Source organism: Camelus dromedarius, chromosome 23 (genome assembly GCF_036321535.1).
Source record: "Camelus dromedarius isolate mCamDro1 chromosome 23, mCamDro1.pat, whole genome shotgun sequence".
Lineage (NCBI taxonomy): Eukaryota > Metazoa > Chordata > Mammalia > Artiodactyla > Camelidae > Camelus > Camelus dromedarius.
The window spans coordinates 10,215,572-10,241,413 of NC_087458.1; the positions used below are offsets into that span (position 1 = coordinate 10,215,572).

Consider the following 25,842-nt stretch of genomic DNA (forward strand, 5'->3'; position numbering starts at 1 on the left):
AGGACAGAAGGGAAACACCTGGGAGCAGATGATGTCAGCAGAGTGAGCTGGAGGGGAAGAACTTAGGTTTCAAAATAACTTAGAAGAAAATATAGTAGAACCATAAAGGAACCAAGAACCGTAGAGGTTTGTCTAGGACATGGACGAGCCCATGAATCTATGGGTCTGAACCCTTAGGGCCACTCCTGCTTTTTCTGTGCCAGACCAAAATCTGGCCATTCTCAAGATGAGCAGGTGGGAGAAGATTGGTGGGCTGAGGGGCCCCGATAGTCAACACCAATCAACAGTCTGTACCGTTGCGGGTGCTGTCTTTGGAGTAGTGGGGAAGGTGGAGGGAGAAGATGCAATCCTTGAAATTCACCTAAGTAGCAGACAGAGACAGCCTTCATGGACAGGGTGTGATGGGCTGCAGGGAGGGACGCTTCTGTGCTGGGGACGGAGGGTGTGGGTGGGTGGGTGGTGGGCATTCCTTTAGGGGCCCCTAATAACGGCAGAGAAACAGACATCGACACTTACAGCCCTGTGCCAGGATCTTGGAATGCCAGTCAGAAGTCAGTTCTTGGTGGGGGAGGGCATAGCTCACTGGTAAAGTGCATGCACTAGGTCCTGGGTTCAATCCCAGTACTTTCATTAAAATAAATAAGTACATAAATGAAAAACCTAATTACCTCCCCTTCCAAACAGTAAAAATAAATTTAAAAAAAATTTTAAGTCAGTTCTTGGCCCCTTTATTACAAGTCTAGCAGCGATGGGAGTGGTGACTAGAATAGGGGCTGTAGGAGAGTTAACTGCTGCTCACTTGGTGCCATGACCTGCATCAAAGCTTTGTATAGTCTCTTAATCCTGCCCCAAGGCCTTGATTCTCGGTGGTCCCTCTGCCAGGAACACTTCTCCCTAGTTATTCACATGCCTGGCTTCCTCACTTCATACAGATGTCTCCTTAAGCATTTCCTCCTCCCAAAGGCTCACACAGACCACACCAAATAAAACAGCACTTCTGGCAGCTCTTTGCCCATTCTCTGTGTTTTTATTCATAAACACTAACTACCTCAAATATGGATGGATAGGTAGATATAAGTAATATATAAAATATATACATAGGATTCAGAGATATATATTATATATAGAGAGAAAAAGAGTTGTTTGTTTATATTCTTTTTTGTTTGCCCGACTTCTTCTCCAGAATAAGTTCCACATACACGGGAATTTTTTTCTTCACCACCTTTATTTAACACCTGAAACAAAGCCTGCCACGTATTAGGCGATTAATAAACATTATTTGGACGCCTGAAATAATCCTCTTAATCCAGTAAAATGGGAACTATTGTTATCTTTCATTTACAGATAAGAAGACCAGGGCTTGGAAAGGCTAAATTGTGTGTTTGGTTTCAAAGATTTACCATCAGAATCAGGATTCAAGGGGAGATCAGTCTGGCTTCGGGGCCAGCCCTCTCCATCACCTTTGCCATACTCTGCAGGCACAGTGAGGAGGCGGGGTGGGGGGAGCCTGATTAGGGCAATGGTTTAGCGACCTGGGGAGGCTGCTAACGGAGCCAGGAATTTGTGGACAATGAACATCTGAGCAGTAGGGTCTGGGCGGACCCAAGTGATTAGAAGCAGAAAAAAGGTAAGGCCATGATGATCTTATAGATGCGATGAGGGGTTAATATTCAACCACCTGCCAGAAGATCTTAGTGAAAAGGTGAGAGAAGCTCACTGTGGACTATAGTGTTAGGAGCTAAGCCAGCCTCTGACCCCAGGCAGATGTACTTTCCATGCCATTTCCTTTTTATCCACAGAATAGGAAATGTAATGATTCATTAGAGACACATAACAAGCTGAATATTCCTAATGCTAAGAATGCAGCACAAAATAGGAAAGCATGATTAGATCAATATTCAAGGAAGACATTTAAAACGAGTCTTTCAAAGACATCCTCAGCTCCAGTGAGTTCAGTGGAGAATGTTTTCCAAATACCTTGAAGAACATTGTTATATTATTTCAACTGGACTAGAACGTAGAAAAGAATTTCGTGTTGCCCAGCCTATTTTATGAGACAGATACAGTTGTGATAGAACTTAATAAAACAATGACAAATATATATGTGTGTACAGCAACTTGACTATCACCAAATAGTGGGATGCAAAGACAGTATATTATATGGAAAACTAATCACTAACATTTACGAGAAAAATGACTAAATAATTTCGGAAGATGTTAAGAAAGTTATCAGGAAAATTTAACATCTATTCTTGATTAAAATGTTGGAGGGAAAACCTTACAGGAAAGTGTAATCATGTTCAGAGAAGAGAGGAAGGGATGGACGAGTCTAGAAAATGATAATAACAGCAACTATAACAAAAGCAATAGCAACAACATTTGAAATCCTGCAGAAGGGGTTTGCATTTAAATCGTCTGAGTAGCGGGGGAGGGTATAGCTCAGTGGTAGCGTGTGTGCTTGGCATGCACGAGGTCCCAGGTTCAATCCCCAGTGCCTCCATTAAAAAGAAATAAATAAATAAGCCTAATTACCTCCCCTTCCAAAAAATAAACAAAGGAATTATTAAATAAATAAATGGTCTGAATAAAGAGACAAGCTGGAAGAAATAAAAACATTTTTTGGGGGTGAATGATGTGATTAAATAGCTGAAAAATCCAAAGAAGTCAACCAAAACAAAGCAACAGCAGCAGCAACAACAAAAATCCTAGCAGCAATGAGTTCAAAGTTACAAGGCACAGGATACCAATTTTTCAAAAAATTAAATGTATCCCTAAATATTAGTGAGATGGAAAAGACAAAGAGCGTCTATATACAACAGAACCCAAACGAATTACATTCAAGAGTTAGCATGTGAGGCATATGGTACTTATTAAAGGAAATTTAGAAGCACATGAGAGTAATAAAGAAAAATATGAATATATGGAGAGCTAAACTTGATTGCCGTTTGGGAAGACAGAATGCAGTAAAGATAAAAATATATTACTCTGAAGAGCCAATCCAGTATCAATGAAAATCCTTACTGTATTTTTGTAAAACATGACATTTTGGTTGTGACATTCACCTGCAGGAGTGATCAGGCAGGAATATCAGAATTTTTTTATAAGTAATTATGAAGCAAATGAGTAAGCAGCTGCGATGCTAGCATATTTACTCTGTCAGATTTTGGAACATAGCAGACCAAAGTGATGGGTATCAGAACCTTATAACATTAAGCTAAAACCTGAAGATTCATAGTTCAACTTATTTTGAAGAACTATTTGTGGACCAACCTCTTTGTGCTATTCCTGGGGCTGGGTATACAGCCGTGAATAGGCCAGGAAAGGTCTCACCGTCATGGAGAAACAGACAACTTAACGAGTCAACAGATGAATGGGCAGGATAATTCAGAGGGAAAAAGGGCAGTGAAGACCACAGTGATGGATAGAGGTCTGCGTGTGAGAGGCTATTTTGGGTTTGGCAGTTACAGAAGGCCCTTCTGAAGAGGTAGACTTTTGAGCTAAGGTCTGTGAAACAGAATGGGGTTTCCAAAAATAATTTCAATGGATTGTATGTCAATAAAATTGCCTTGAGGGACTTCCTCTGTGCAAGGCAGGGCTGAATGCTGTTGTCACATAGATGATGCATAGATGAACTTGGCAATTTTAACTTTAACCTTGCTCTTAGGGATTTTATGATTTACATTAAACACAAAGACTGGGAGAAAATATTTGTGATGTATATGATAGGGAGTTGGAGCCCCTTGGACCACATCAATAAGGAAAAGAAAACAATGGAAAACTGGGTAAATGATAAGAACAACAATTCACAAAAAGGAAAATGAAGCCCAGAAAGCCAATAAATATAAGGGAAAAAATGCTAACTAACCTAGACAATAAAGAAATGCAAATTAAAACTGTAAGATACTAAATTTCACCAATTATAATGATAAAAATGAAAACGATGATGGTCGTCCAGTGTAATCAAAGTTGTGATGCAAAAGTCCAAGATCTGACCTGTTCTGCCATTTGACCTCCAACGACCAAAAGCGCCAAGTCCGTGTTGGTGGGAAGTGCACCTTAGCAGAAGCCACTGGCACACAGAGGGCCCGCTTTGCTTTTTTGAGTCAGCCATCCAGGGTACCTCTGAGTCTTGGAAGTCAAGTCGGTGGACCAGGCTGGGGCTCTGTCCGGGTCTTGCCTCAGACTGCAATTCTCTCTGTGGCAAAACCTGCTCCAGTCGTCCTCAAACCCAGAGATGGAGGCTTCTGGATTCTTGGTTAGAACTTTCATGAGGCCTTTGTGACGACAGGCCTGGGCGTTGCCTTGGTGCCCATGGGGCCTGGGGCTGGGGGGCGCCCAGCACATCCTGAAGCCCAAGCGGGGCTCCTCACTCCGCCCTGTGCAGCCCACCTGCTCGGGGCCCTGTGACATCTGCATCACTTAGGCACATAGTATCCTTCACTCTTCCACTCCCTCTCCTTACCCTTCCTCCTTCCTGAAATTCAGGCCCCAAGCTCCTCTCAACCCTCCTCCATGAGACTCCCTCCTCCCACCTCTAGGGTTTCTCCGCTTCCCTCCCCTCAGCCTCCTTCTCTGCCTCGGTCCTCCCCTCCGTCAGCCATCCTTCCATCTGCCCCTCGCCCCTTCCTTCCTCCTGGTCCCCTCACTCTTTTTGCTTTCTTCCCACCAGCTGATCTGGGGCAGCCGTATCCGGAGATAACCATGGGGCTTGGAGGGAAGAAGAGGACCGTGACTCCTCACCAGCTGAATCCAAGCCCAAGAACTAAAAGGGATCCTAAACCAAGTGGAAGAAAGCTGAATAGGAAAAAAAAGAAGAAAGATATAGAGGAGCTGAAGAAAGAAGTAGTCATGGTGAGAACCCCCAAATGGGTACCAACAAATTGCCCTCCAAAAACACTTATCAACCCTCAGCCTTCTAACGTCTCACCTTGAGAATTAATCACACAGGCCAGAGCCACCCTTCTTTCCCCGAATGTTTTCCCTGGAAATGATGTGTCACTACCTGTTCCTCACTGACTCTCTTATCCCTTCAGGATGATCACAGATTAACCTTGGAGGAGCTGAGCGCCAAGTATTCCGTGGATCTGACAAAGGTGAGTGAAGGAACTCCCTGAGGGGCAGAGGGTCTCCATCCCCAGCCTTGAGGCCACAGGACAAAAGTGGAGCTGGAAACCTAGCCCACTAACTTCAAGATCCGTGTTCTTACCCTCAACCTGTGCCCAGCCAAGTTCCACAGGATGCACACTCGGGAGAAGGGGGTAACGGTGACCACCCCAGAGAGAGTCCAGGATTACAGGAGACAGTGAGACGGGGTGGGGGCAGCACTTCTCAAACCTTTGTCCTCGGGACCCATTTACACCCTTATAAATTCTCAAGGACTCCTAGGAGATTTTGCTTATGTGGGTTACATCTATCTATAGTTAACATACTAGAAATTAAAACTGAGAAAATTAAAAAGTATGCCCTAATTCATTTATATACAAGAGTAAAGCCATTATATAGTAGTAAAAATAATATAAATAATGTGTTTATGGCAAATAACTATGTGCTTCAAAACACAGATTTTAGTGGCAATTTACATTTTGCAAATCTCTTTTAATGTCTAGCTTTTTAATAGATGACAGCTGGATTCCTACGTATTTTCAGTAGTAAATCTATTGCGCTACCACATGCCCTGTAGCCTTTGGGAAATTCTACCATATATTCAAGAGAATGAGCATGAAAAAGACAATGATTTAGTATAATAAATGAACACTGTTTGACCTTGTGGCCCCCTGAAATGGCCTCAGGACCCCAAAGGTCCCCAGACCACACTTTGAAAGCTGCTGGTTGTACAGCGAAATCATGTACTACTGCTCTTATCTCCATTGCTGCTGCTGTTGCTGCTGCTATAACCACTCGTACAATAACCGCAAATAAACTTAAATCAAAGCCCTCAACTTGTTAAGTTCCTCTTAGCTCTAGAATTTCTTCATTGGAGGGGCTTGGGTAACCAGGAAGGAGCACAGGAGACTGGTCTTTTTTCTATTAAGACTGCATAGTGGGGAGGGTATAGCTCAAGTGGTAGAGAACACGCATAGCATTCACAAGGTTCTGGGTTCAATCCCCAGTACCTCCACTGAAAAACTAAATAAGTAAGGAAAAAAAGACTGCATGCTTTTCTGGGGTCGGTTGGGGAGTGGCTAGTGGGGATTAAGGAGAGACTGCTTTATGACCCTCTGGCAGGTTCTACATCATTTTCACTTAGAGGAAAAAGCCCTTAAGCTCCTGCACAAGATTAGCATGAGAATGTATATATTAATGTATTTAGGTGGGTTTTTTTTTTCCTTTTTTATTTTTTGAGGGGGAGGTAATTACGTTTACTTATTTATTTATATTTAGAGGAGGTGCTGGGGATTGAACCCAGGACGTCGTGTGTGCTTAGCATGCGCTCTACCACTTGAACTATACCCTCCACCCCTTTATCTCCTGTTTCTAAGTTAAAGAGCAAAAGTGTGAATGTCCACACTTCATCAACACTACGTCTGGCACGTCATCATTACGTCGGCCTTGCGCGCTGTATTATAAATTGTTTATATGTGTCTCCTCACTAGAGTTAAGAGCTGTGTACGGGTATGGACCATCCTCACTCATTTTGGTACCTACCACAGTACCAGGCCCAAAACAGGTGTTCAAAAGATTTGTGAATCAATCCATAAGCTAAAAATTCTTCCTATGTAAGCAGGCTGAATGATTTCCTTCTATGATGCAAATTTTGGAATCCCACTTACTTAGCAGGACCGTCCAGGCCGACCTTCAGAGAGCTTCAGCGATCCCTAGGCTTACCCAGGGGCTATAAATGGCAGACCTGGGTTTTGAAGCCAGGTTCCCTTTGCTACAGCTGCTTCTCTTTTCCTGGTTTTCCATTCATCCCTATTTCTTCTCCACACAGGGCCACAGCCCCGAAAAGGCACAGGAAATCCTGGCTCGAGATGGACCCAATATACTTACCCCGCCCCCCACCACTCCAGAATGGGTCAAATTCTGTAAACAACTGTTTGGCGGCTTCTCCATCTTACTGTGGATCGGCTCCATTCTCTGCTTCGTGGCCTACAGCATCCAGTTGTATTTCCATGAGGAGCCTACCAAAGACAACGTGAGTCTGTCCAATGACTGCTGCCCAGCCCCGGCTCTGCTCAGCCCCTGATACTGTTCTGCCCGGCAGCCCAGCACTCCTGAAGTCCTTGGGCCCAAATCCCTAACACCCCCAGGGCTTTCTAAGGGAGCTTTGGTCCCTCCTGGCTTCTCTATCTTTTTATCTAGAAAGCTCCTGATTCAGCTCCCTAAGATGCATAGTTTTCCCCTACAAGAAACTTGCTCTCCTTTGGTTATCTTCCCAGCTGGTCCTCGAAGCACTTTGCTGTCCATCCTCTTTCCCAGAATTTTAATCTCTTTCTTGCCACCTCCCTCACTGGCCACCCACCACCTCATGAATAGCCTTCCTGGAGAGGAAGACGTAAGCCTTCTCACACCCGAGATTTTGCTGGCCCCTCGTTGTAGCTCAGGGTCCTTCACCAGGAAGCTGAGTGAACCAGACTCCTTTCAGTCCCTGTGCACTCCCACTGAGTCCCGAGTCCCATAGTTTCTTCCATCTGGAGAAATGGCTATTACCCTTGTAAGCTGATTTTCTAAGGATGAAGAGAAAGAAAAGGCCCTACTGATGAGCCCTGTGGTTCTCTACCCGCAGCTGTACCTGGGCATTGTACTGGCTGTCGTGGTCGTGATCACTGGCTGCTTCTCTTATTACCAGGAGGCCAAGAGTTCCAAGATCATGGAGTCTTTTAAGAACCTGGTACCTCAGGTAGGATTGGTGTGGAAGGATCTACTGAGAGGATGTGTAGAATGTGGCCAAATCCACAATTTTTCTGTCCTCCGCTGGAGAATTGTATCCTATGGTGAGTGAAGGAGGGTGACGTTCACTTGGGTTGTACCCTGAGAAGTCACAGCATCACCTATGAAGTAATCTGGTCTGGAATGCATAATCTGACTCTAATGAGCAGAATCCGAAACCCCAGATCTATTGGGGTTCTATTCCAAAAAAGGGGGGATGGAGACAAAGGAGGTTAGGGAGACTGGATTCTTCAAATGTCTATGACCTTAAAGATAAAGAACAGCTGTGAAAGTGTCCCAGATTAAAGCAGGCGAAAGAGACATAACAGCTAAATGTAACATCTGACCCTAGACAAGATCCTGTGCTGGAGCAGAAAATAATACTGTGAAGGATGTATTGGGTCAATTAACAAAACCGGAATACAGGCAGCAGATTAAAGTATTGTGTCAATGTGAGATTTTCTGAATTTGATGACTGCATTAGGGTTTTTCCGTAACCTAATTCTTGGGAAATGCACGCTGAAGTATGTGTGATGAAAGATCATGATGTATGTAACTTGCTCTCAAATAGTGCAGCAGGAAAATATTCACATACACATATACGCAGAGACAGAGAACAAATGACAAGCAGATGGGGTGCAATGTTAACAGATGAATCTAGGTTACATAGGTGTTCTTGGTACAGTTTTTATTCTTGCAACTTTTCTGAAAATTTAGATTATTTTCAAGTAAAACTTTTATAAGTAACCCGGAAATAATACGACAGTAGAAGGAGGTTCCTAGCCACAGGGCTGGAAACTTGGAAAAGGACAGGCTCCCACTTTCCCAAAGACACAGCTATGCTCGAGCGCTGTAGCCCAGGCCCATTCTCTCCCTTTGGCGTCAACATGACTTAATGCCTTCCGTGGGTAAGACTTCAGGGGAAAATGTTTTGGTAGAATGATGTAGGAGTTTGGAGACTATCAGTTTTTGCTGCCTAGCAAGCCGCTCCCAAACTCAGAAGCTCAGAGCAACAAACAAAGCATTTCTCACAATTCTACGGCTGAGCTGTTCTGATCTGGGCTGACCTTAGCTTGTGCTGAATGGTCTTAAATGACCTCATTCACACGTCTGGGCCCTCAGTGGAGATGTTGTGGACAGCTGGTGCCTTTCTCCTTACGACCTCTCTTCCTCCAGGAGGCTAGCTTGGGCCCGTTCAATATGGTGGCAGAGGCCCAGCCCCGGTGTGCAAGCACTTTTTAAGCCTCTGCTTGCATGACATTTGCTAATGTCTTATGGGCCAAAGTCAGCCATGTAGCCCAGCCTAAGTGTAGGAATGGAGAGATAGACCCCATCTTTTAGTGAGAGGAGCATCAAAGGGCCCTGCCGACAACAATGATAAGAATTCACAACCTACCAAAGAGACCTTCAAGAATGATGTGTTGAGTGACAGTGTAAGAAAGTGGGGTGAGAGGGAAGGAGACCAAGAACTGGAAGGGGGAAGTAAAAAGCTTTGGAAATGACCCTAAATTATCTTTCCACAGCAAGCGCTGGTAATTCGAGGCGGAGAGAAGATGCAGATCCATGTACAAGATGTGGTGGTGGGAGATCTGGTAGAAGTGAAGGGTGGAGACCGCATCCCTGCTGACATCCGGCTTATCTCTTCACAAGGATGTAAGGTGAGGGGTTGGGAAACGCTATGGAAGGAACACCGAGCACTGTCTTCAGGTACTGTGGTAACCCGGGCTCAGTCGAAGAAAGTATGATCTTATCGTGCAGAACCTTGAGAAGCTACAAGCGCAGATTTGAGGTTAGAGATAATAAGGTGCTGGTGTGTAAGTTTATGTTTCTGTCAGCATGATCATATGATGTTGGTGGCAGGTAAAGGTGTGTCAACATTATAAATCTTTTTTCCATGCTCACTATATGACCCATCCTTCCTCCCCTCCCAGGTGGACAACTCATCCTTGACGGGAGAGTCAGAGCCCCAATCCCGCTCCCCTGATTTCACCAATGAGAACCCTCTGGAGACCCAAAATATCTGCTTCTTCTCCACCAACTGTGTGGAAGGTGAATATCGCATCATAAATAGCCTACATTCAAAAGCAAAGACTGAAACAAACATCCCTGGAACTCTCTATCTTTTAAAGGTGGCAGAAAAGGTAACCAGTGGTAAATAGTCTAAATTCTCCATCACTCATGAACTGTATGACCTTTGATGAAAGGTCAAAGCCATCATTTCCACACTTGTACCATGATGATACTAAAATTCACTATCCCGTAGATTTTTATGTGGGTTACAAGAGACAGTACATATAAAATGCTTAGTACAACACACTGTAAGTGCCCTATAATTGTAGCTATTTTAGAAATTCGAGTTATTAGAGGAGTCACTCACACCTTTGGCTTTGCTCCTAAAATCTAGGCCATCCTTGAACTGAGAGGGAGCTCTGGCCAAAGCGGTAGCAATGAGCTCAGTATCATTATGTCAACCTCTCCTTCATCCTTTCTGCTTAAGAAGGCCTGCAAGACTCTCTGGAACACACGTGAAAACCATTATTCATGCTTAAGAATAAATATTTGGGTATCTGGGAAATAGCTATTCTTTCATTGAATGCCTAGTGTGTGCCAAGCGCTAAGATATCACTGATTTTAATAACACTATGCAGCAGATATTATTCCTATTTTACACATGAAAGACTAAGATTCAAAGAAATTAAATGCAACACCCAAGAGCACAACTCAACAGAAAAGAGAAAGATCAAGGATTCCGACGCCGGTCTGTCTCCAAAGCCCATGCTCTTTCCACAGAATCTCCTCTGGACTAAAGCTTGCTCATGACCTCTCTGGTAATAAAATTACTTAATTTGGAAACAGCTTAAAGGAGAAGAGTACCATTAAGACTGAAGAAGGATCCAGCTAGAAAATAAAATGTATGTTAAAATAAATTTTTTAAAAACGTGATTGAACGGAAAGACGCAAGTTAGCAAGCTTCCTTGAAAACATTAGATTCCTATTGTTACGTTTTAGGAAGAAATCTGCTCAGATTTGTCCTTCCAAAGTAGGCTTTTCATCAGCAAATTATATGCTTCAGGTAAGAGGTGGCATTCCATGTGAGAAACAGGGATCTGGCTAGAATAGAGGAGGCTTTAATAGGAAACTGGAGGGATCCAAGATGTGGCTCAGAGGGTGAAGCTAGGTTGAAGGAGTGCTTGGCTGTTAAACTGAGGAATTGCTGAGCCACCTGCAAACAGGTAGCATCACTTTAACCTTTATCCTAGACCCTTGCCTCTCTGCTTTCATCACTGTGGACCTTGACAAGGCTGCTAGTACAAATATCTCTCCTTGGGTTCTCATGCATCTTCCTGGGGAGCAGGGAGGGATAGTAAGCTACTTCTCTGGCATCATATAGAAGGTGTAGAAAGGAGTCAGTGTGGCCTGGAATATGGGCGATTTGGTCTTCTTAACCTAACCCAAACTTGACATTAACTTACCCCATCTCTAGACACATTGAGATTAGTTATTAAATCCTGTCTCTCCAAGAATGAGGAAACCATAGCAGAAGGAACAAAAATGAAGAACTAGATTAAACCATGATACAAAATAAATATGTGACACCATACTCTCACCTTTCCCCCCAAAATAAACCCTCTCCACACCTCTCAATTATCTTAGCATCTTCCTTCCACAAGGTTCAGTGAATGCCCCCGAAAGCCATCCGCAGAGTGCCTCCTACTGTGAAGCTTTACAGAACCACTCTTCACATAGTGCTGACCTGACCCCTCTGCTGTTGGAGCAGGACCCTGCTCTCAGACTCATACAGCTGAAGGTGACCTTGAAAATGGACCCGCAGCTCCACAGAATGACGTTTGTGGGAGCTGCCAGATTAGAGCCACCCTACAAGGCACATGTGTGGTTTTATATCCATCCTCCTGGAGACCCAAAAGTCATCTAAGTGAAGAAAAGAAAGTGTGCCTACAATGGGCCCAACACTGTTCTAGGCTCCTTTAAAAACATTTAATCCTCATAGCTTTGTAGGTGCTTTCACCTACAAAGGAAGAAAAAAAAAGATGAGGAAACCTGATTCTCAGAGAGTTTAAGTAACTTGCCCCACAACGAACAGCTAGCACGCTGGAAAGTTGAACTTCCAGCTCCATGTCTTTCTGATTCTAAAATAAGTGCTATTTGTACCATATGTTGCTTTTCTGGGTGATTCTAACTGTAACTTTAATGGTAGGAATTTCAGCCATTATGGTAAAGCAGGAAGAATTATTTTGAGCAAAGAACCTCTTGGGGCCCCTCATTTCAAGCCATGTAAGCGAGTGTCCTGCATCCTGTGTGCATGAATTTCCCCTTCCAACTCAGGGGTGGTGCAGATGGCTAGTACAGAAGCCCAGCTGTTATGGCCCGTACTGCCCAGCAGGGGTCAGACTGGCTCCAGCCAGCACAGCCGGGAGGGGGCTCCTGTCAGAGCCCAGTTTCTCAACCTGGACATTACTGACATTTGGGCAGGGTTATTCCTCGTTGCAGGGGCAAAGGAGGGCTGTCCTGTGAGCTGCAGGACGTTTGGCAGCACCCCTGCTCTCTGCCTGCTAGATGCCAATAGCAACCCCCACCCCCACCTCAGTTGCAACAACCAAAAGTGCCCCCAGACATTGCCAAGTATCTCCTGGAGGGCAAACTGCACCCGATGGAGAACCATGGGGTTAGAGGATGAAGAGATGTTGGAACATAGGATTCTAGCAGGAGGGTAGCCACTGTTCTTGGGGATGGAGAAACTACGCAGCTGCTGAGGACAAAATAAGAAACATACGGGCAACAGGAGAGATTTAGATTAAGTGTAACAAAGACCTTCTTGACAGTGAAGGCAATTAGGAAATAAAATTGGGTATCTCTGGAGAACTGTGAAATCCCGTCAGAGATTTTTCACTTGTATAAACGAACTAAAGAGAATAGAACATAATAACCTCTCAGAAGACCTTGAGTCTCCACCTTGTTTTTGACCCTTGACAGTTTCCTCTTTGTAGGAACCAAACCCAACAACCTTCCGCACTGAGACTTCTCCCTTCATCCACAGGAACTGCCCGGGGCATTGTGATCGCCACAGGAGACTCCACCGTGATGGGCCGCATTGCCTCGCTGACATCAGGCTTGGCGGTGGGCCAGACCCCCATTGCTGTTGAGATTGAACACTTCATCCATCTGATCACAGCAGTGGCCATCTTCCTTGGTGTCATTTTCTTTGGGCTCTCGCTCATCTTGGGCTACACCTGGCTGGAGGCTGTTATTTTTCTTACTGGCATCATTGTGGCCAATGTGCCTGAGGGGCTGCTGGCCACAGTCACTGTGAGTAGCCGGGGTTCAGGGGGGCCCCAGGGAAGATAAACCACCGCAAGGAAATGAAATCACTAGTATCTCTTGCGGTTGAACCTCGCAAGTGCCGAGTACTCCCGATACGTATTCAGACCGCTCAGCTCGCAAATTACATTGACTTCTTCCACTCAGATCTGCTGGTGCCTCCCCTTCCTTCTCAGTGGGAAAGGAAGTGAGTTTCAACTCAGAAAACATTGGATTATAAATCAGCGAGAGGGAGTTCCAGTCCTGGCTGGTGAACTTGGCCAACTCGCTTTACTCCAGGCTCTAATTTATTCATCAGTTTATAGAGGAAGATTAATTTAGAATTATAAACTCTTATTGGAAAAGACTTCAAGGTCCATATAAATTCAACCTTTCAACCAGTGCCAAATATCCTGAATAAAATCCCTGGGAGGTGATGATGATGCCTAGCAACGGGAAGCCCACCTCTTTTTTTAACCTCACCTCATTGCGTTGTTGGATTTGCTCCAGTTAGATTTCACTGTGTTGAGCGAAATCTAATCTCAGTTTTCCCATCTGAAGATACACAAAATATGTCAGTTCTCTCTTCTACAAACTACCCTTTAGATTTTTTTTTAACAGTAGCCATCATGTCCCCTCAAACTTTTAATGTGGGAGGTCAAACAATCGCTTTGCCCTTAGCCCTTCTTCCTATGACATGGTCTTCAGACCCCTCGTCTTGTTGATCATCTGTTTGGGTTATGCTCTCCTTTATCGATATCCTTCTTAAAATGGAAATGAGAATGACACTCAGGGTGTGGCCAGACTAGAAAAAAACACCAGGACTCATTATGTAAATAAATAATAACCCCACAAATAGAATTCTATACATAACCTCAGCCTTCATTCAGTCACTTTTAAAACAACCTTGCCACACACCTGACTTTTACTGAATTTATGGCCAACAAAAATCTTCTGGTTTAAATGATTTCTCATATCCTTTTCAGTGCTGCAACAGCCCTTCTGAATTTCCTCATTCTCTCCTCTCCATTCTTTTTTAAAAGAACTTCGATGTGTTTATTTATTTTGATGATGGTACTGGGGATTGAACCCAGGACCTTGTGCATGCTAAACACACGCTCTACCACTGACCTGTACCCACACCCCTCTCCATTTCTTTTTAAAACTATTGGTACAACCCTCCACCACACACAGCATTTTATACCACAATAAAAGGTTAGCTATCAGTGTGGTCCATGGGAAGACTGGATCTGAGAAAAAGGTGTGGCCTGAACTTGAATGAAGAAGAGGCTGCTGAAAAGAAAAGAGGAAAAGATGACAGGAATGGAATATCCCAAGAGGGACCAGAGATCTGTCTCTAGGATACCCTGGTAAAGGAAGGCACTCTTTTCTTTTTTTTTTTTGAAACTCTGCCATAAAACACAAACCAAAATCATTTTCCTAATTTCCTCTGCTGTAGCCACAGATGCGATTTCTAAAGACTAGGTGGTAACAAAAGGGAAGTCAGTACCAACAATTAAAAGAGCAATCAAAATGATCAGATTTCCAAAACACAAAGGGCTGTGAGCAGCCAAGCTCTTCTCTCCATTCACTCTCTCCCTTCTTCACGGCCTCAGGTGTGTCTGACCCTGACAGCCAAGAGCATGGCTCGGAAGAACTGCCTGGTGAAGAACCTGGAGGCGGTGGAGACGCTGGGCTCCACCTCCACCATCTGCTCTGACAAGACGGGCACCCTCACCCAGAACCGCATGACCGTCGCCCACTTGTGGTTCGATAAGACCATATATGAGGCCGACACCAGCGAGGAACAGACTGGTGACTGGCGGTGTTGGTGGGCGGGGAGTGGGAGGATCTGAGGGAAGTGATGAGTGAGCTGAGAGGGCGCGGTGAGTCCAGAAGGCGAGAAGAGAGCTGGAAAGTGAGAGGAGAGCTGGGAGGCGTGGAGGAAAGGAAATGTCGTCTCTGTGAAGTATTTGGGTGCAGAACAGGCTGTGAAAAACACCCTGCTTTAAATGCTCCTCTCCCCTGCTCACAGTTCTCTTCTTTCTCCCTAGGGAATACATTTGGCAAGGACTCTGATACCTGGTTGATCCTGGCCCGAATCGCTGGCCTCTGCAACCGGGCTGAATTTAAGGCTTATCAGGAGACCCTTCCCATAGCTAAGGTCAGGCCTAAGAGAGTAAAGGGTACCTCCATGTCCAGGGTACAACCTACCCTCTCCCCTCAAAGTCTCTTTCCTGGCCTTCAGTGATGCCCCCCCCCCATTCTACCCCACTCCTGGTCACCATGGGAAGCTCAGGTTCCATGCCCTCGGGCTCCTGATACAACCCCCATTCTGGCAGCGGGCAACAGCAGGGGATGCTTCCGAGTCAGCCCTCCTCAAGTTCATCGAGCAGTCTTACAGCTCTGTGAAGGAGATGAGAAAGAAAAGCCCCAAGGTGGCAGAGATCCCCTTTAATTCTACCAACAAGTACCAGGTACCGAACCCACAAAGGTAGGAGAATAGCGGTGGGGGATGGGCTTGTCTTTTAGAGAAACGGGAGCTTTGCCTTTGCCTTGACATTGAACGTCTGAGCTGTAGAACAGGTAAGGGCAGATAACCAGCCCCAGTTAAGAGGAAGGCTCACTTCAAGGGAAAGTGCTGAATGGCTTGGTGGGGGCGGTCTAGGGGGGGAGACAGGTGTAGATGACAGAGTAAGAGGCATTGGGTCCTAAGCAGGCTACACCACAGGTGCAGAGAACAGTCATAAAGTGCCCTCTGAAAGGTCCACAGGCGGCAAAGGCTGGCTGGGGAAGGTCACGTCACAGTCTTGGGCAGCTGTTAGGAGGCTTCTCCGTGGCTCCTGTGAGATTTGCCACAGCAGAATATGTTGAATTGGCAAGTCACGTCCCAGAAGCGCCTTATCTCACTAGTCATCAATTATGTCTTTTCGCTCCATGCCTCCAACTGTGGCAGCTGCCATCAGGTAGGGGGTGGGGGTCTCCAGCTGTCTATGAAGTTGGTTTCCCAGGGGCAATTCGTCCATGATCCAGAGAGAAGTGACAAGGGAAGGAGGACTGCTGAGGGAGGGAAGTGGTGGCCCTAACCATAAAGTCCATGAGGGGACAGGAGACACGGTACTTCTCTCCCACGTGAGGATCCCGCGCTCCTGGAGGGAGGGTTCTGGTGGCGTTACCACAACTGGAGGAGTTCTACGGGACGATGGAGATTTGCCCAGGGGGATGGAATTCTCCACGTCCATGTGCTACTGACATTTCAGGTGTGGGCAACAGGGAAGAAATGAGACTCCCAAAAGTCAGTTTTGTTTTTGTGTCTTAAAAAACACATCCTAGTGCTCATTTTGGCAGCACATCTATTAAAACTGGAACAATACAGAGAAAAATAGCATGGCCCCCCGACTGACAGGCAAATTTGTGAAGTGGTCCATATTTTTTTATTTGTTAGTTGCTTCAGAGCATAGATCTTGAGGGGAGGGTATAGTGCAGCGGTAATGTGGTTAGTTAGCATCCACAAGGTCCTCAGTTCAATCCCCAGTACCTCCATTAAAAAAAAAAAAACTAGTAATAAATAAATAAATAGACCTAATTACCTCCCCCCAAACAAACTTAAAAAAAAAGAGAGACAGAATAGATCTTAAAAGTTTTCACCACAAGAAAACATTTTTTGTAACTAAAAACAACAACAATAATAAGATAACAAAAGCTATGTAGATTTTTTTAAACCAAATTACCTATGTTTTCACACTGAATACTGAACAAGAAAAAGCTAAAGAAACAGATCCATCAGTTTTTTGTCTCAACTGGCTTTTTGTCACTGTAATAAGATAGGTCCCCTCGGCCCAAACTGCAAACTGATTTCCACTTTTTTTCTGACGTTTAGTGGCCTCACTAACCAGACAGGAATTCTGTGCTTGGCAGGGCCCGATGAAAGCCTTCAACTGGAAAGAATTAGGTACTTCTCCCTCCACAAGATTCAAAATAAAAGCAAAACGTAGCCACAACATCTGTTGGGATGTCCAACAAAATAGCAACTTTCCCCCAAATGACTACCTTAGAGCCTGTTCTGAGCTATTGAATATCAAGTTCAAACAGCAAACAGCAAAGTCCTCCTCTACACCAAGTGTGCCGGGCCAGCCTGCAAGCCACCCGGCTCTTGGCGGGGCTTGCCTGGGGTGGAGCCAAGAAAACCCTTCTGCTCCTTTCACTCCTTACAGATGAACCACCTGCCTCAGTCCGCTTGCTCCTGGGGCCACAGGGGGTCTGATCTGCAAGGGACATGTTAGCCCACCAGGCCATTTGCAAGAAATATCTCTGTTCTGATATTTCCAGATTTCTCCCATCTTTGTTATCTATAATTTGTATCAAGATGTGATTTTCCTGTGACCAAGTTTTCGGCTTAAGCAGGTCTTGTGGTCATCTCCAATAATCTCCAATAAATAGTCAACAAATATGTTTTAAAAGCACTCAGAAAATTAAGCTTTTGAAACTTTTTCCAGCTTTCTGCTTAAATGAGTTAAGGTTTTCCACTGCTTAAGTGCATTAGGAATATAACAGTTTGGGGAAGGTTTCCAAAGGAGCAGTTTTTACCACATTTCACACCCAGGTTTCCCAGTTGGTTTCTTGGGCCAGTGCAGTCGGGCCTCCGGGCACCGCAGGCTCACTTCCTCTCAATGCTGATTCTGTGACTGACAGGCAGCGTAGCAGGAACTCCCTGACAGTCATAAGAGGAACCCCATAGGTAGTTCCTTTTCCCAGACCAGAGATCACAGGAGAATGGAAACCAAAATTGATCTTATTTCTTGGTCCTCAAGTTGTCTCATCCTGTTCCCTTCATGACTACCTACGCCCTGCCCTCCCCTCCCCGCGGAGCCACACGGATGCTGACCCCCAGCCCGTACTGTTCAGCCCCTCTCTGGCGACTTCTCTCTCTTCTAGGAGACAAGTCAGCAAGGGGACTAGAATGGCTAACCTATTTTTGCATCGTGCTTCTCGGTTTGCAATGCATTCTTTTTTTCCCCCCCTCCCCTTTACAAATACTCTCTCCCTTTTATAAAAACCCAATGAAGTGGGCAACACAGAACCTTTTACCTTTTATCGAAGGAACTAAGGATTTGGGAGGTTACGTGGACAGACCTGAGGTCATAAAGCTACTGAAGCACTCCTGCCGGCCCTAGAGCACAGGTGTTTGGCTCTACGCTTTCTCTCCTGTCCACTCTCTCCACCAGCCCCTCTACTGCTCTCCAGACTCCCAGGCAGAGAGGAAGCAGGGCGGGTGAGAGGGCCTGGCCTGCCCTCAGCTTCCAGCCTGGCTGAGAAGTAACAGAGATGCACGTGCAAATACTACCAGACTGAGGATTCCTGGAAAGGAAGAGGGGTGGGCTCCACCAACAGTCCCACTGGGCTGGGGAAAGGGGGCTGCGTTGGCTTAGGGACCGAGGAGATGGAGGTATACACAGCGTGCCTGTCAATTTTACCCTCAGAAACCTTTCCCTTGCTTTATTGCCCCAACCCTCGCTCTCTCCTCCTGTCCCATCGGAGCTTCCTCCCCTCTCTCTAGATGTCCATCCACCTTCAGGAGGACAACTCCCAGACCCACGTACTGATGATGAAGGGGGCTCCAGAGAGGATCTTGGAGCTTTGCTCTTCTTACCTTCTGAGGGGGCAGGAGTACCCAATGGACGATGAGATGAAGGAAGCCTTCCAAAATGCCTACCTGGACCTGGGAGGTCTGGGGGAACGCGTGCTAGGTGAGGGGCTGTGGGAGAAGCCTTGGAGGGAGGGGCATCAAAATAGTTACTACTTGTGGGGTGAAAACTCTAAGATGTGGGGCGTCCGGGTAGGGACATAGATGGTGGAATGAATACTGGTCCCTTCTTCTGTCCCTCTCCAGGGTTCTGCTTCTTGAATCTGCCTAACACTTACTCCAAGGGATTTAAGTTTAACACAAATGAGCTCAATTTTCCCATGGATAATCTTTGTTTTGTGGGGCTCATATCCATGATCGACCCTCCCCGAGCTGCAGTGCCTGACGCTGTGGGCAAGTGTCGGAGTGCCGGGATCAAGGTAAACCCTTAACCGTCCCAGCAGCACCCCCACCCATCAGAAACTGGAGCAACAGTAGAAAACCTGGGGCAGAGGAGGCTCTTGGTCTAATTGAACTGATTTCTGCTTCCTTGAGCTTATGATTTTTAGTCTTAAGAGATAACTTAATAGTAAGTTTCTGCTGCAGTTAGAATCCTATCTTGCATGGAACATAAGAATCACCAGGGAAGCTTTACAAATCTGATGTCTTGGTCTCACCCCAGATCCATTATATCAGAAATGCTTAGGGTGGGACCTAGGCATCTGTATTTTTTTAAACTTTCCTAGAGATTCCAATGTGCAGACAAGTTTGGGAACCAGTCCCCTCGCACAACGCTTCTCAAACATGTGAACCACCTGGAGGTTTTGTCAGAATGCAAGTCCTAACTCCGTAGGTCCAGGACATCTCGAGACTGCATTTCTGACCAGCTCCCTGGTGATGTCATTGCTGCTGGTCTGCCAGCCACACTGGGGGCAGTGACGTGCTGGAAGACGTCGTGTAAATGTACTGCTGGGTGGGTTGTGAGCAGAGGGAGGCCGAGTGGGCTGGGGCCTGGAACAGGTGGGGTGCTGGCCTTGAGGGACAACGCTGCGGATGTGGTCAAAACGCATGTTGTCTGGGAACTGATGGATCCCTCTAGCTAGAAGAAGAGAGTTACAATTGTGCCTACAGGCAGGGAGGCCCAGCCAGGAGAATAAGAGGTGATTTTAGTCAGGATGCCTGCCAGAGCAGGACTCAGTCACAGCCTGAGGCAGGGTGAGCTGTGACAGGTGACAATCAGAAGAGGACGTGGGCTGGCCTGCAGCTGCCCCAGAAGCAGGAGGCCTCAGTGCTTTCTGGGCCAGTCCTGGTTCTGGGCACAGGTTTAAATTTTTAAATTTCTTACCTATTCTGGACTCGAAGCTGACAGAAATTCAGCAGACTTGGTGAGAAATTTGAATCATCCCATGTTCCCTCTAGGGAGGTATAAGACGGACATGTGATGCCATCCCTCAAGGAGGACAAAATGTAATGGCTATGCAGGGGGTTGCCCCACAGGGCAGACCCTTCCAAGGTCAACTCCAAAATGGTGCTGATGCAGAGGTAATGGGTGTTACAAAGTTACTGAAAGAGGTCAGGTTAACAGCTGCACGGCTGCAAAGTTTTTACCGTTGATTGTGGGACTGGTATTTCTCAGACAGAGCCATGTGTTCAGGCCTTTGGAATAAATGCAATTTAAAAAAAAACTGAAATAAAATTACCCCATTATATCTGCCACCACCGGAGGCTCTTAGGAGTTGGAAGACAGTTGGCCCTTGCTATGGCCCTGGCTGCCTCTAAGAACTGCAGCCAAGCAGTGAGGGCCCACGGTAGCCCTGGAACCAGCGCTGGAACGGTTCTCTCAGATGGGTCTGATCTGGGGAAGACGGTCCAAGGGAACAGGAGGGCAGCTTGCAAGACGGTGTGGGAACACCAGAGGTCTAGTCAGCACCAAGAAGTTGGAAATGAAATTCCTTTAGTACTTAACAAGTTACAGAAACTACCAGATGTTCTTGACCTGAAGGGCATCTCTGGAGCCATTCACTGGACAACTGTACTTCTATTGTATGTGTGCGTCTCAGGCTGTGAAATTGTGTCCTAGGAACTCACTCTTGGGGTGTTTGACTTTGTTTTTAATTCCTCCAGCCTGGCATGGAGGTGGTACTTCTAGAAACTACTGTAGAACAGTCCATTTGAATGGGCAAGCTGGGCTAGGTACCACACCTGCCCTACAGGTCATTACTGGTGGGCCACTGGGAAACTTTCAGGGCACTGTAAGCCTGAAAGGCAGCACTGAGGGCTCAGTCTGAACCACATCTGGAATCTTCTAATCTTCCGTGCAGTTCCCTCCCAGATCCTCACCAGTTACCCTGTGCCCCACAGGCCAGGCTTGGTGAGGATCCAATGCCCCACAACTGAGCCAGGGTACTTGAAATGAGTGCTGTGGGTAACTGCTCACATTGCAACTTTCCTGAGTGTCTGGTAGCCACAGCTTAGTTAGCACGTCGCTGCCTTCTTCCAGTAAGCCTGGGGTGCCAGTGTGGAATGAGGAAGGCTCCTGGGAAAACTCCTTCCAGGCCTATTTCCATGCTCTGAAAGTACACAGACTGACCTTTCCCGGACCTCTGCTCTAGGTTCAGTCACAGACAGTTCCCTTCTTCCTCCCACCAGAGCTTGAGAAATTATGTGCTTGGGGGGCACTTGGGAACCATGGGCAGTGGTTCCCAGGAAGCAATCATTCCTTCATTCTATAATTGTTTGTTGATGGATTATAATGGCTAGGAATTATGCTAGGGCAGGAAACTTAACAAGGAATCACAGGCATGCCTCCACTCACAGACTTCCCAGTCCAAGACGGGAGAGAGACAGGCAATCCATCACACACAGAGATGTGAGGAGCGCTGAAGGAACAGAAGGCTAGAAAAGCTGGAGCACGGGCACCTGATCTTTGGTGAGGAATGGGACAGGACCAGGGCTGGCCCCAGGAATCCAGAAAAGGGCTGGAACCCAGGGGCATGAGGAGGCAGTGGGAAGAAGGGAGGTAGGACGAGGATTGGAACGCACTTGGGTCCAGATGAAGTTTTGCTAAGCAGATGGATTATTCCCGGCGTCCCTTCGTTACCACTGTTCTATGGGTAGGTGTTTCTGTCTTTGAGCTTAAAGAGGCAGAATAGCTTCTGAAGCAATTAAATGAAACTCTGAATATAGTAATACACCCCCATCCCTGATTAATTCCTGGGAAAATAGAACCCAAATTGTCCTATGTTTTATGGTATGATGGTCCTGACCCACTCCCAAGGGTTAAAACCACAGTAGCAAGACTTTTGATTGACAGCACAAGTTCTTGGGGATGAGCTGCTTAAACCCCTGTAGAATGAAAGCAGTAATCTGTCAGTTCTCAGAGAGAAAGGTGAAGGACCCAGGATCTCCCTGAAGATGATTCCACTCCTTTTCCCTCCCCTCCCAACACAGGTGATTATGGTAACAGGGGATCATCCCATTACAGCCAAGGCCATTGCCAAGGGTGTGGGCATCATCTCTGAAGGCACTGAGACGGCAGAGGACATTGCTGCCCGGCTCAAGATCCCTGTCAGCCAGGTCAATGCCGGGTGAGATTCCAAAAGAACTCAGATCTGTCATTTTCCCCCTTCATCCTCAGCCTGCCCCATCCGCTAAAGTTTTCGGAGATTCTTTCGGTAGGTAGGATGTGCAGAGTTTACTTTACTGCAAAGTAAAATATAACAGGAAAATGACCGAGCAAAATGTCAGTGGATTTTCAGAGGAAATGGGACAAAGAAAGAAGTACAGGAGAAGGGGGAGGGGGTGCAATGTGTCTATCTGGGGACAGTGTGTGGCTGGGGACAAGTGAGGAGATGGGGTTGAAAGGAGAAACCAGGAGGTGAGAGCAAAGATGGGTTAGAGGGCACCAGCCCCCCTGGTGAATTATCAACACTCTGAACCAGGCTTTTGAGATTCTTCTCCATCAGGGACGTCAAAGCCATTGTGGTGCATGGCTCAGAACTAAAGAATATGAACTCAGAACAGCTTGATGAGATCCTCCAAAACCACACGGAGATCGTGTTTGCTCGGACTTCACCCCAGCAGAAGCTCATCATTGTGGAGGGATGTCAGAGGCTGGTAAGGGAGGCAAAGTTGCCTTGGGGAATCTGGCGGGAACCACGTGGCATAGCCCAGCCCCAAACCAAGCACAGGAACGTGTGGGCTGGGCTGGAGGAGACTCCCGAAAGCATCCCATTGTGAACCTGGGAGATAGGCATCTGTTTGTTGAGTGTTTTGATATCTCAGGAGGAGGCAGAGCCGGAAGGGCAAGGACTACATGATTACATCAATAAACAAGGGCTGATGGAATCAAACCGATCTTTGGGACTGGTCCCGAATCTGACACAGTAACTGTTTCACTCCCTCTGTGCTTCACCCAGGGAGCCATCGTGGCGGTGACGGGTGACGGGGTGAACGACTCCCCTGCGCTGAAGAAGGCGGACATCGGCATTGCCATGGGCATCGCTGGCTCTGACGTCTCTAAGCAGGCAGCCGACATGATCCTGCTGGATGACAACTTTGCCTCCATCGTCACGGGCGTGGAGGAGGGTGAGGAAGCAAGGTGCCCAGGGTTGGGACTTGGCTCTTGGGCTCAGGTGAGAGTTGGTAACATTTTTCTCGCTCTCACTCCCTTTGCCCATCATCCAGCCTCCTAGACAGACTGGGAAAAATCACTGTAGGTCAAAATTTTGCAAATTAGATTCAGTTGGTACTCAGAGCATCAGTATGAGGAGCCCAGACTTTCTAGGAAGAGCAAGGTGCTGGTGTGGCATGGTATTGTTTTACTTCTCACACAGGGTTCAAGTGGGTCTACAGTAAGCCCCAGGATGTAGCCAAACCCATGAGACTGCTCCGTACTCCACAGTCTCTGGAGGACTGTCTAGCAGCCTATTGTCTGAATGATGCTGACGTATCAAGACCAGTTGGAGTTTGATCTATGAACTGAATGCATGAGCCAAATCAAGCGCCCCCATTCCCAGAAACTGTACCCATTGGTGAAGAGGAGAACCCCAGAAGCCTGCCTCCCAGGCTCCCTGATTTCTGCCTGGAGTGATATTAAAACCTATGACAGTCCACATAATAGCAATAGTTAACATTTTATTGAGATCCTAGTATGATCCTGACACTTTGCTCGGTATTTTACATCCACTCAATTCAGTAAACTTTTTGAGCATCAACTATGTATCAGGTACTATTCTAGATGTTGAGGATACAGCAATGGGGAATAAAACCACACATCCTTGCCCTCATGTAACTTAATTTCTAGTGGAGACAGACAGACAGTAAAGTAAACTGAACAGTGTAATAAAAGAAGACAAGTGCAATGGGAAAAAAATAAGTAAAGCAGGGAGTGCAGGGAGGGATGAGGTTTTAAAAGGGTTGTCAAGGGAGGACTCAAGGCATCTTCCAAGGCAGGAGGAATGAAGCTCAGAGAGGTGAGGGGTGCCCAAGATCAAGAGCTAGTTATGGAAGAAAATGGAATTGGAACCCAAGCCCAGGCTACTTCCACTTCAGCCTTAATCTTTTTTTTTTTATTGAAGTATAATTGATTTACAATATTATATTAGTTTCCGGTGTACAGCAAAGTGATTCAGTCATATATATATATATTTTTTCTTTTTTATATTCTTTTCCATTATAGTTATTACAAAACATTGAATATAGTCCCCTGTGCTCTGCAGTAGGACCTTGTTGTTTATTTTATATATAGTAGTGCATAGCTGCTAATCCCAAACTCCTAATTTATCCCTCCCTACTCCATTTCCCCTTTGGTAATCATAAGTTTGTTTTCTGTGTCTGTGAGTCTGCTTCTGTTTTGTAAATAAGTTCATTTGTATCAAATTTTAGATTCCACATATTAAGTGATATCACATGATATTTGCCTTTCTCTCTATGACTTACTTCACTTCGTATGATAATCTCTAGGTCTGCCCATGTTGCTGCAAGTCAGCCTTCATCTTCTAATGGTTTTTGTATTGGCCTTGTCAGACATCTTTAAGTATTAACCTGGCCGCACCCTGCTTAAATTTCAGAGGTCAGATGATAGTAGCCAAATTGAACCCAAGAACAAAGAGTGCACAGACATGGCATGCTAATAAATCATGGCTCTAATTAGTAGTCACACAATTTAGAAACAAAACTGGGGCAGCTGAGGTCTGGGACCTTCAGGTCCTTTCACGGACTGTGATATTGCTTTGTAGTGGTCTCTCGGTCCAGGAGCTGGTTTGTGGGAGGTGTGAATTCTCTGTGCTTCTCACAGAAGGTTGACCATCCTCCCCAGGCCGCCTGATCTTTGACAACCTGAAGAAATCCATCGCCTACACCCTGACCAGCAACATCCCCGAGATCACGCCCTTCCTGCTCTTCATCATCCTCGGCATCCCCCTGCCTCTGGGCACTATTACCATCCTCTGCATTGACCTGGGCACTGACATGGTGAGGACCAAGCTGGGACCTGGCTTGTGGAACTCTCGTGAAACAGACTGAGGAGTAGGAAACACCTGTGTCCAGGGAGAGGGACAGAGCTCAAGTTACCTCTGGGTTTCCTTCTGAACTTTGTGTCCCCTGTCACCTCCTCCCTCCCCCCTCCAGGTCCCTGCTATCTCCTTGGCTTATGAGTCAGCTGAAACCGACATCATGAAGAGGGCTCCACGGAGCCCAAAGACTGACAAGCTGGTGAACAGCCGTCTCATTGGCATGGCCTATGGACAGATTGGTGCGGCCAGAGGAATGAAGGGTGAAGGGAGTGGGGAGTGGCTGCACCTGCCTGGCCGCTGGACCAATCTCGGTTTGGAAGTCAGGGAGATATTTTCTTAACAACAGACTGTGCTAAGCCCTGGGACATAATGAGCCATTGATCTCTGATCTGCCCTTTAGAGTCCAGTCAAACTGGAGCAAACGTACATAAAACGATGGTGTTTTCACAAGTGCCAAATAATGAGTATAGATAGTACACACTACAGGAGTCCAAAGCAATCATGAGGACAGTCAGAGAG

The 25,842-nt window shown here is 46.2% G+C and overlaps 1 protein-coding gene and 1 non-coding gene across 2 annotated transcripts in view; both read left to right on the forward strand.

Annotated features, from left to right (window-relative positions):
- Positions 1-4,664: 4,664 nt before the first annotated feature.
- Positions 4,665-25,842, forward strand: part of LOC116147050 (sodium/potassium-transporting ATPase subunit alpha-4) — a 28,416-nt gene continuing 7,238 nt past the window's right edge. Inside the window, exons 1-17 of the mRNA XM_010993105.3 lie at positions 4,665-4,851; positions 5,034-5,093; positions 6,932-7,135; positions 7,727-7,840; positions 9,393-9,527; positions 9,801-9,918; positions 12,926-13,194; positions 14,802-15,000; positions 15,240-15,349; positions 15,528-15,662; positions 18,743-18,932; positions 19,076-19,248; positions 22,259-22,395; positions 22,774-22,924; positions 23,227-23,395; positions 25,128-25,282; positions 25,439-25,562. Coding sequence (XP_010991407.3) covers positions 4,702-4,851; positions 5,034-5,093; positions 6,932-7,135; positions 7,727-7,840; positions 9,393-9,527; positions 9,801-9,918; positions 12,926-13,194; positions 14,802-15,000; positions 15,240-15,349; positions 15,528-15,662; positions 18,743-18,932; positions 19,076-19,248; positions 22,259-22,395; positions 22,774-22,924; positions 23,227-23,395; positions 25,128-25,282; positions 25,439-25,562 — 2,593 coding nt within the window. The 5' untranslated portion in view covers positions 4,665-4,701. The remainder of the gene's footprint in view (positions 4,852-5,033; positions 5,094-6,931; positions 7,136-7,726; positions 7,841-9,392; positions 9,528-9,800; positions 9,919-12,925; positions 13,195-14,801; positions 15,001-15,239; positions 15,350-15,527; positions 15,663-18,742; positions 18,933-19,075; positions 19,249-22,258; positions 22,396-22,773; positions 22,925-23,226; positions 23,396-25,127; positions 25,283-25,438; positions 25,563-25,842) is intronic.
- On the forward strand, positions 16,518-16,619 carry LOC116148245 (U6 spliceosomal RNA). The gene has a single exon (XR_004131764.1). It is a non-coding gene; the product is annotated as a U6 spliceosomal RNA (small nuclear RNA).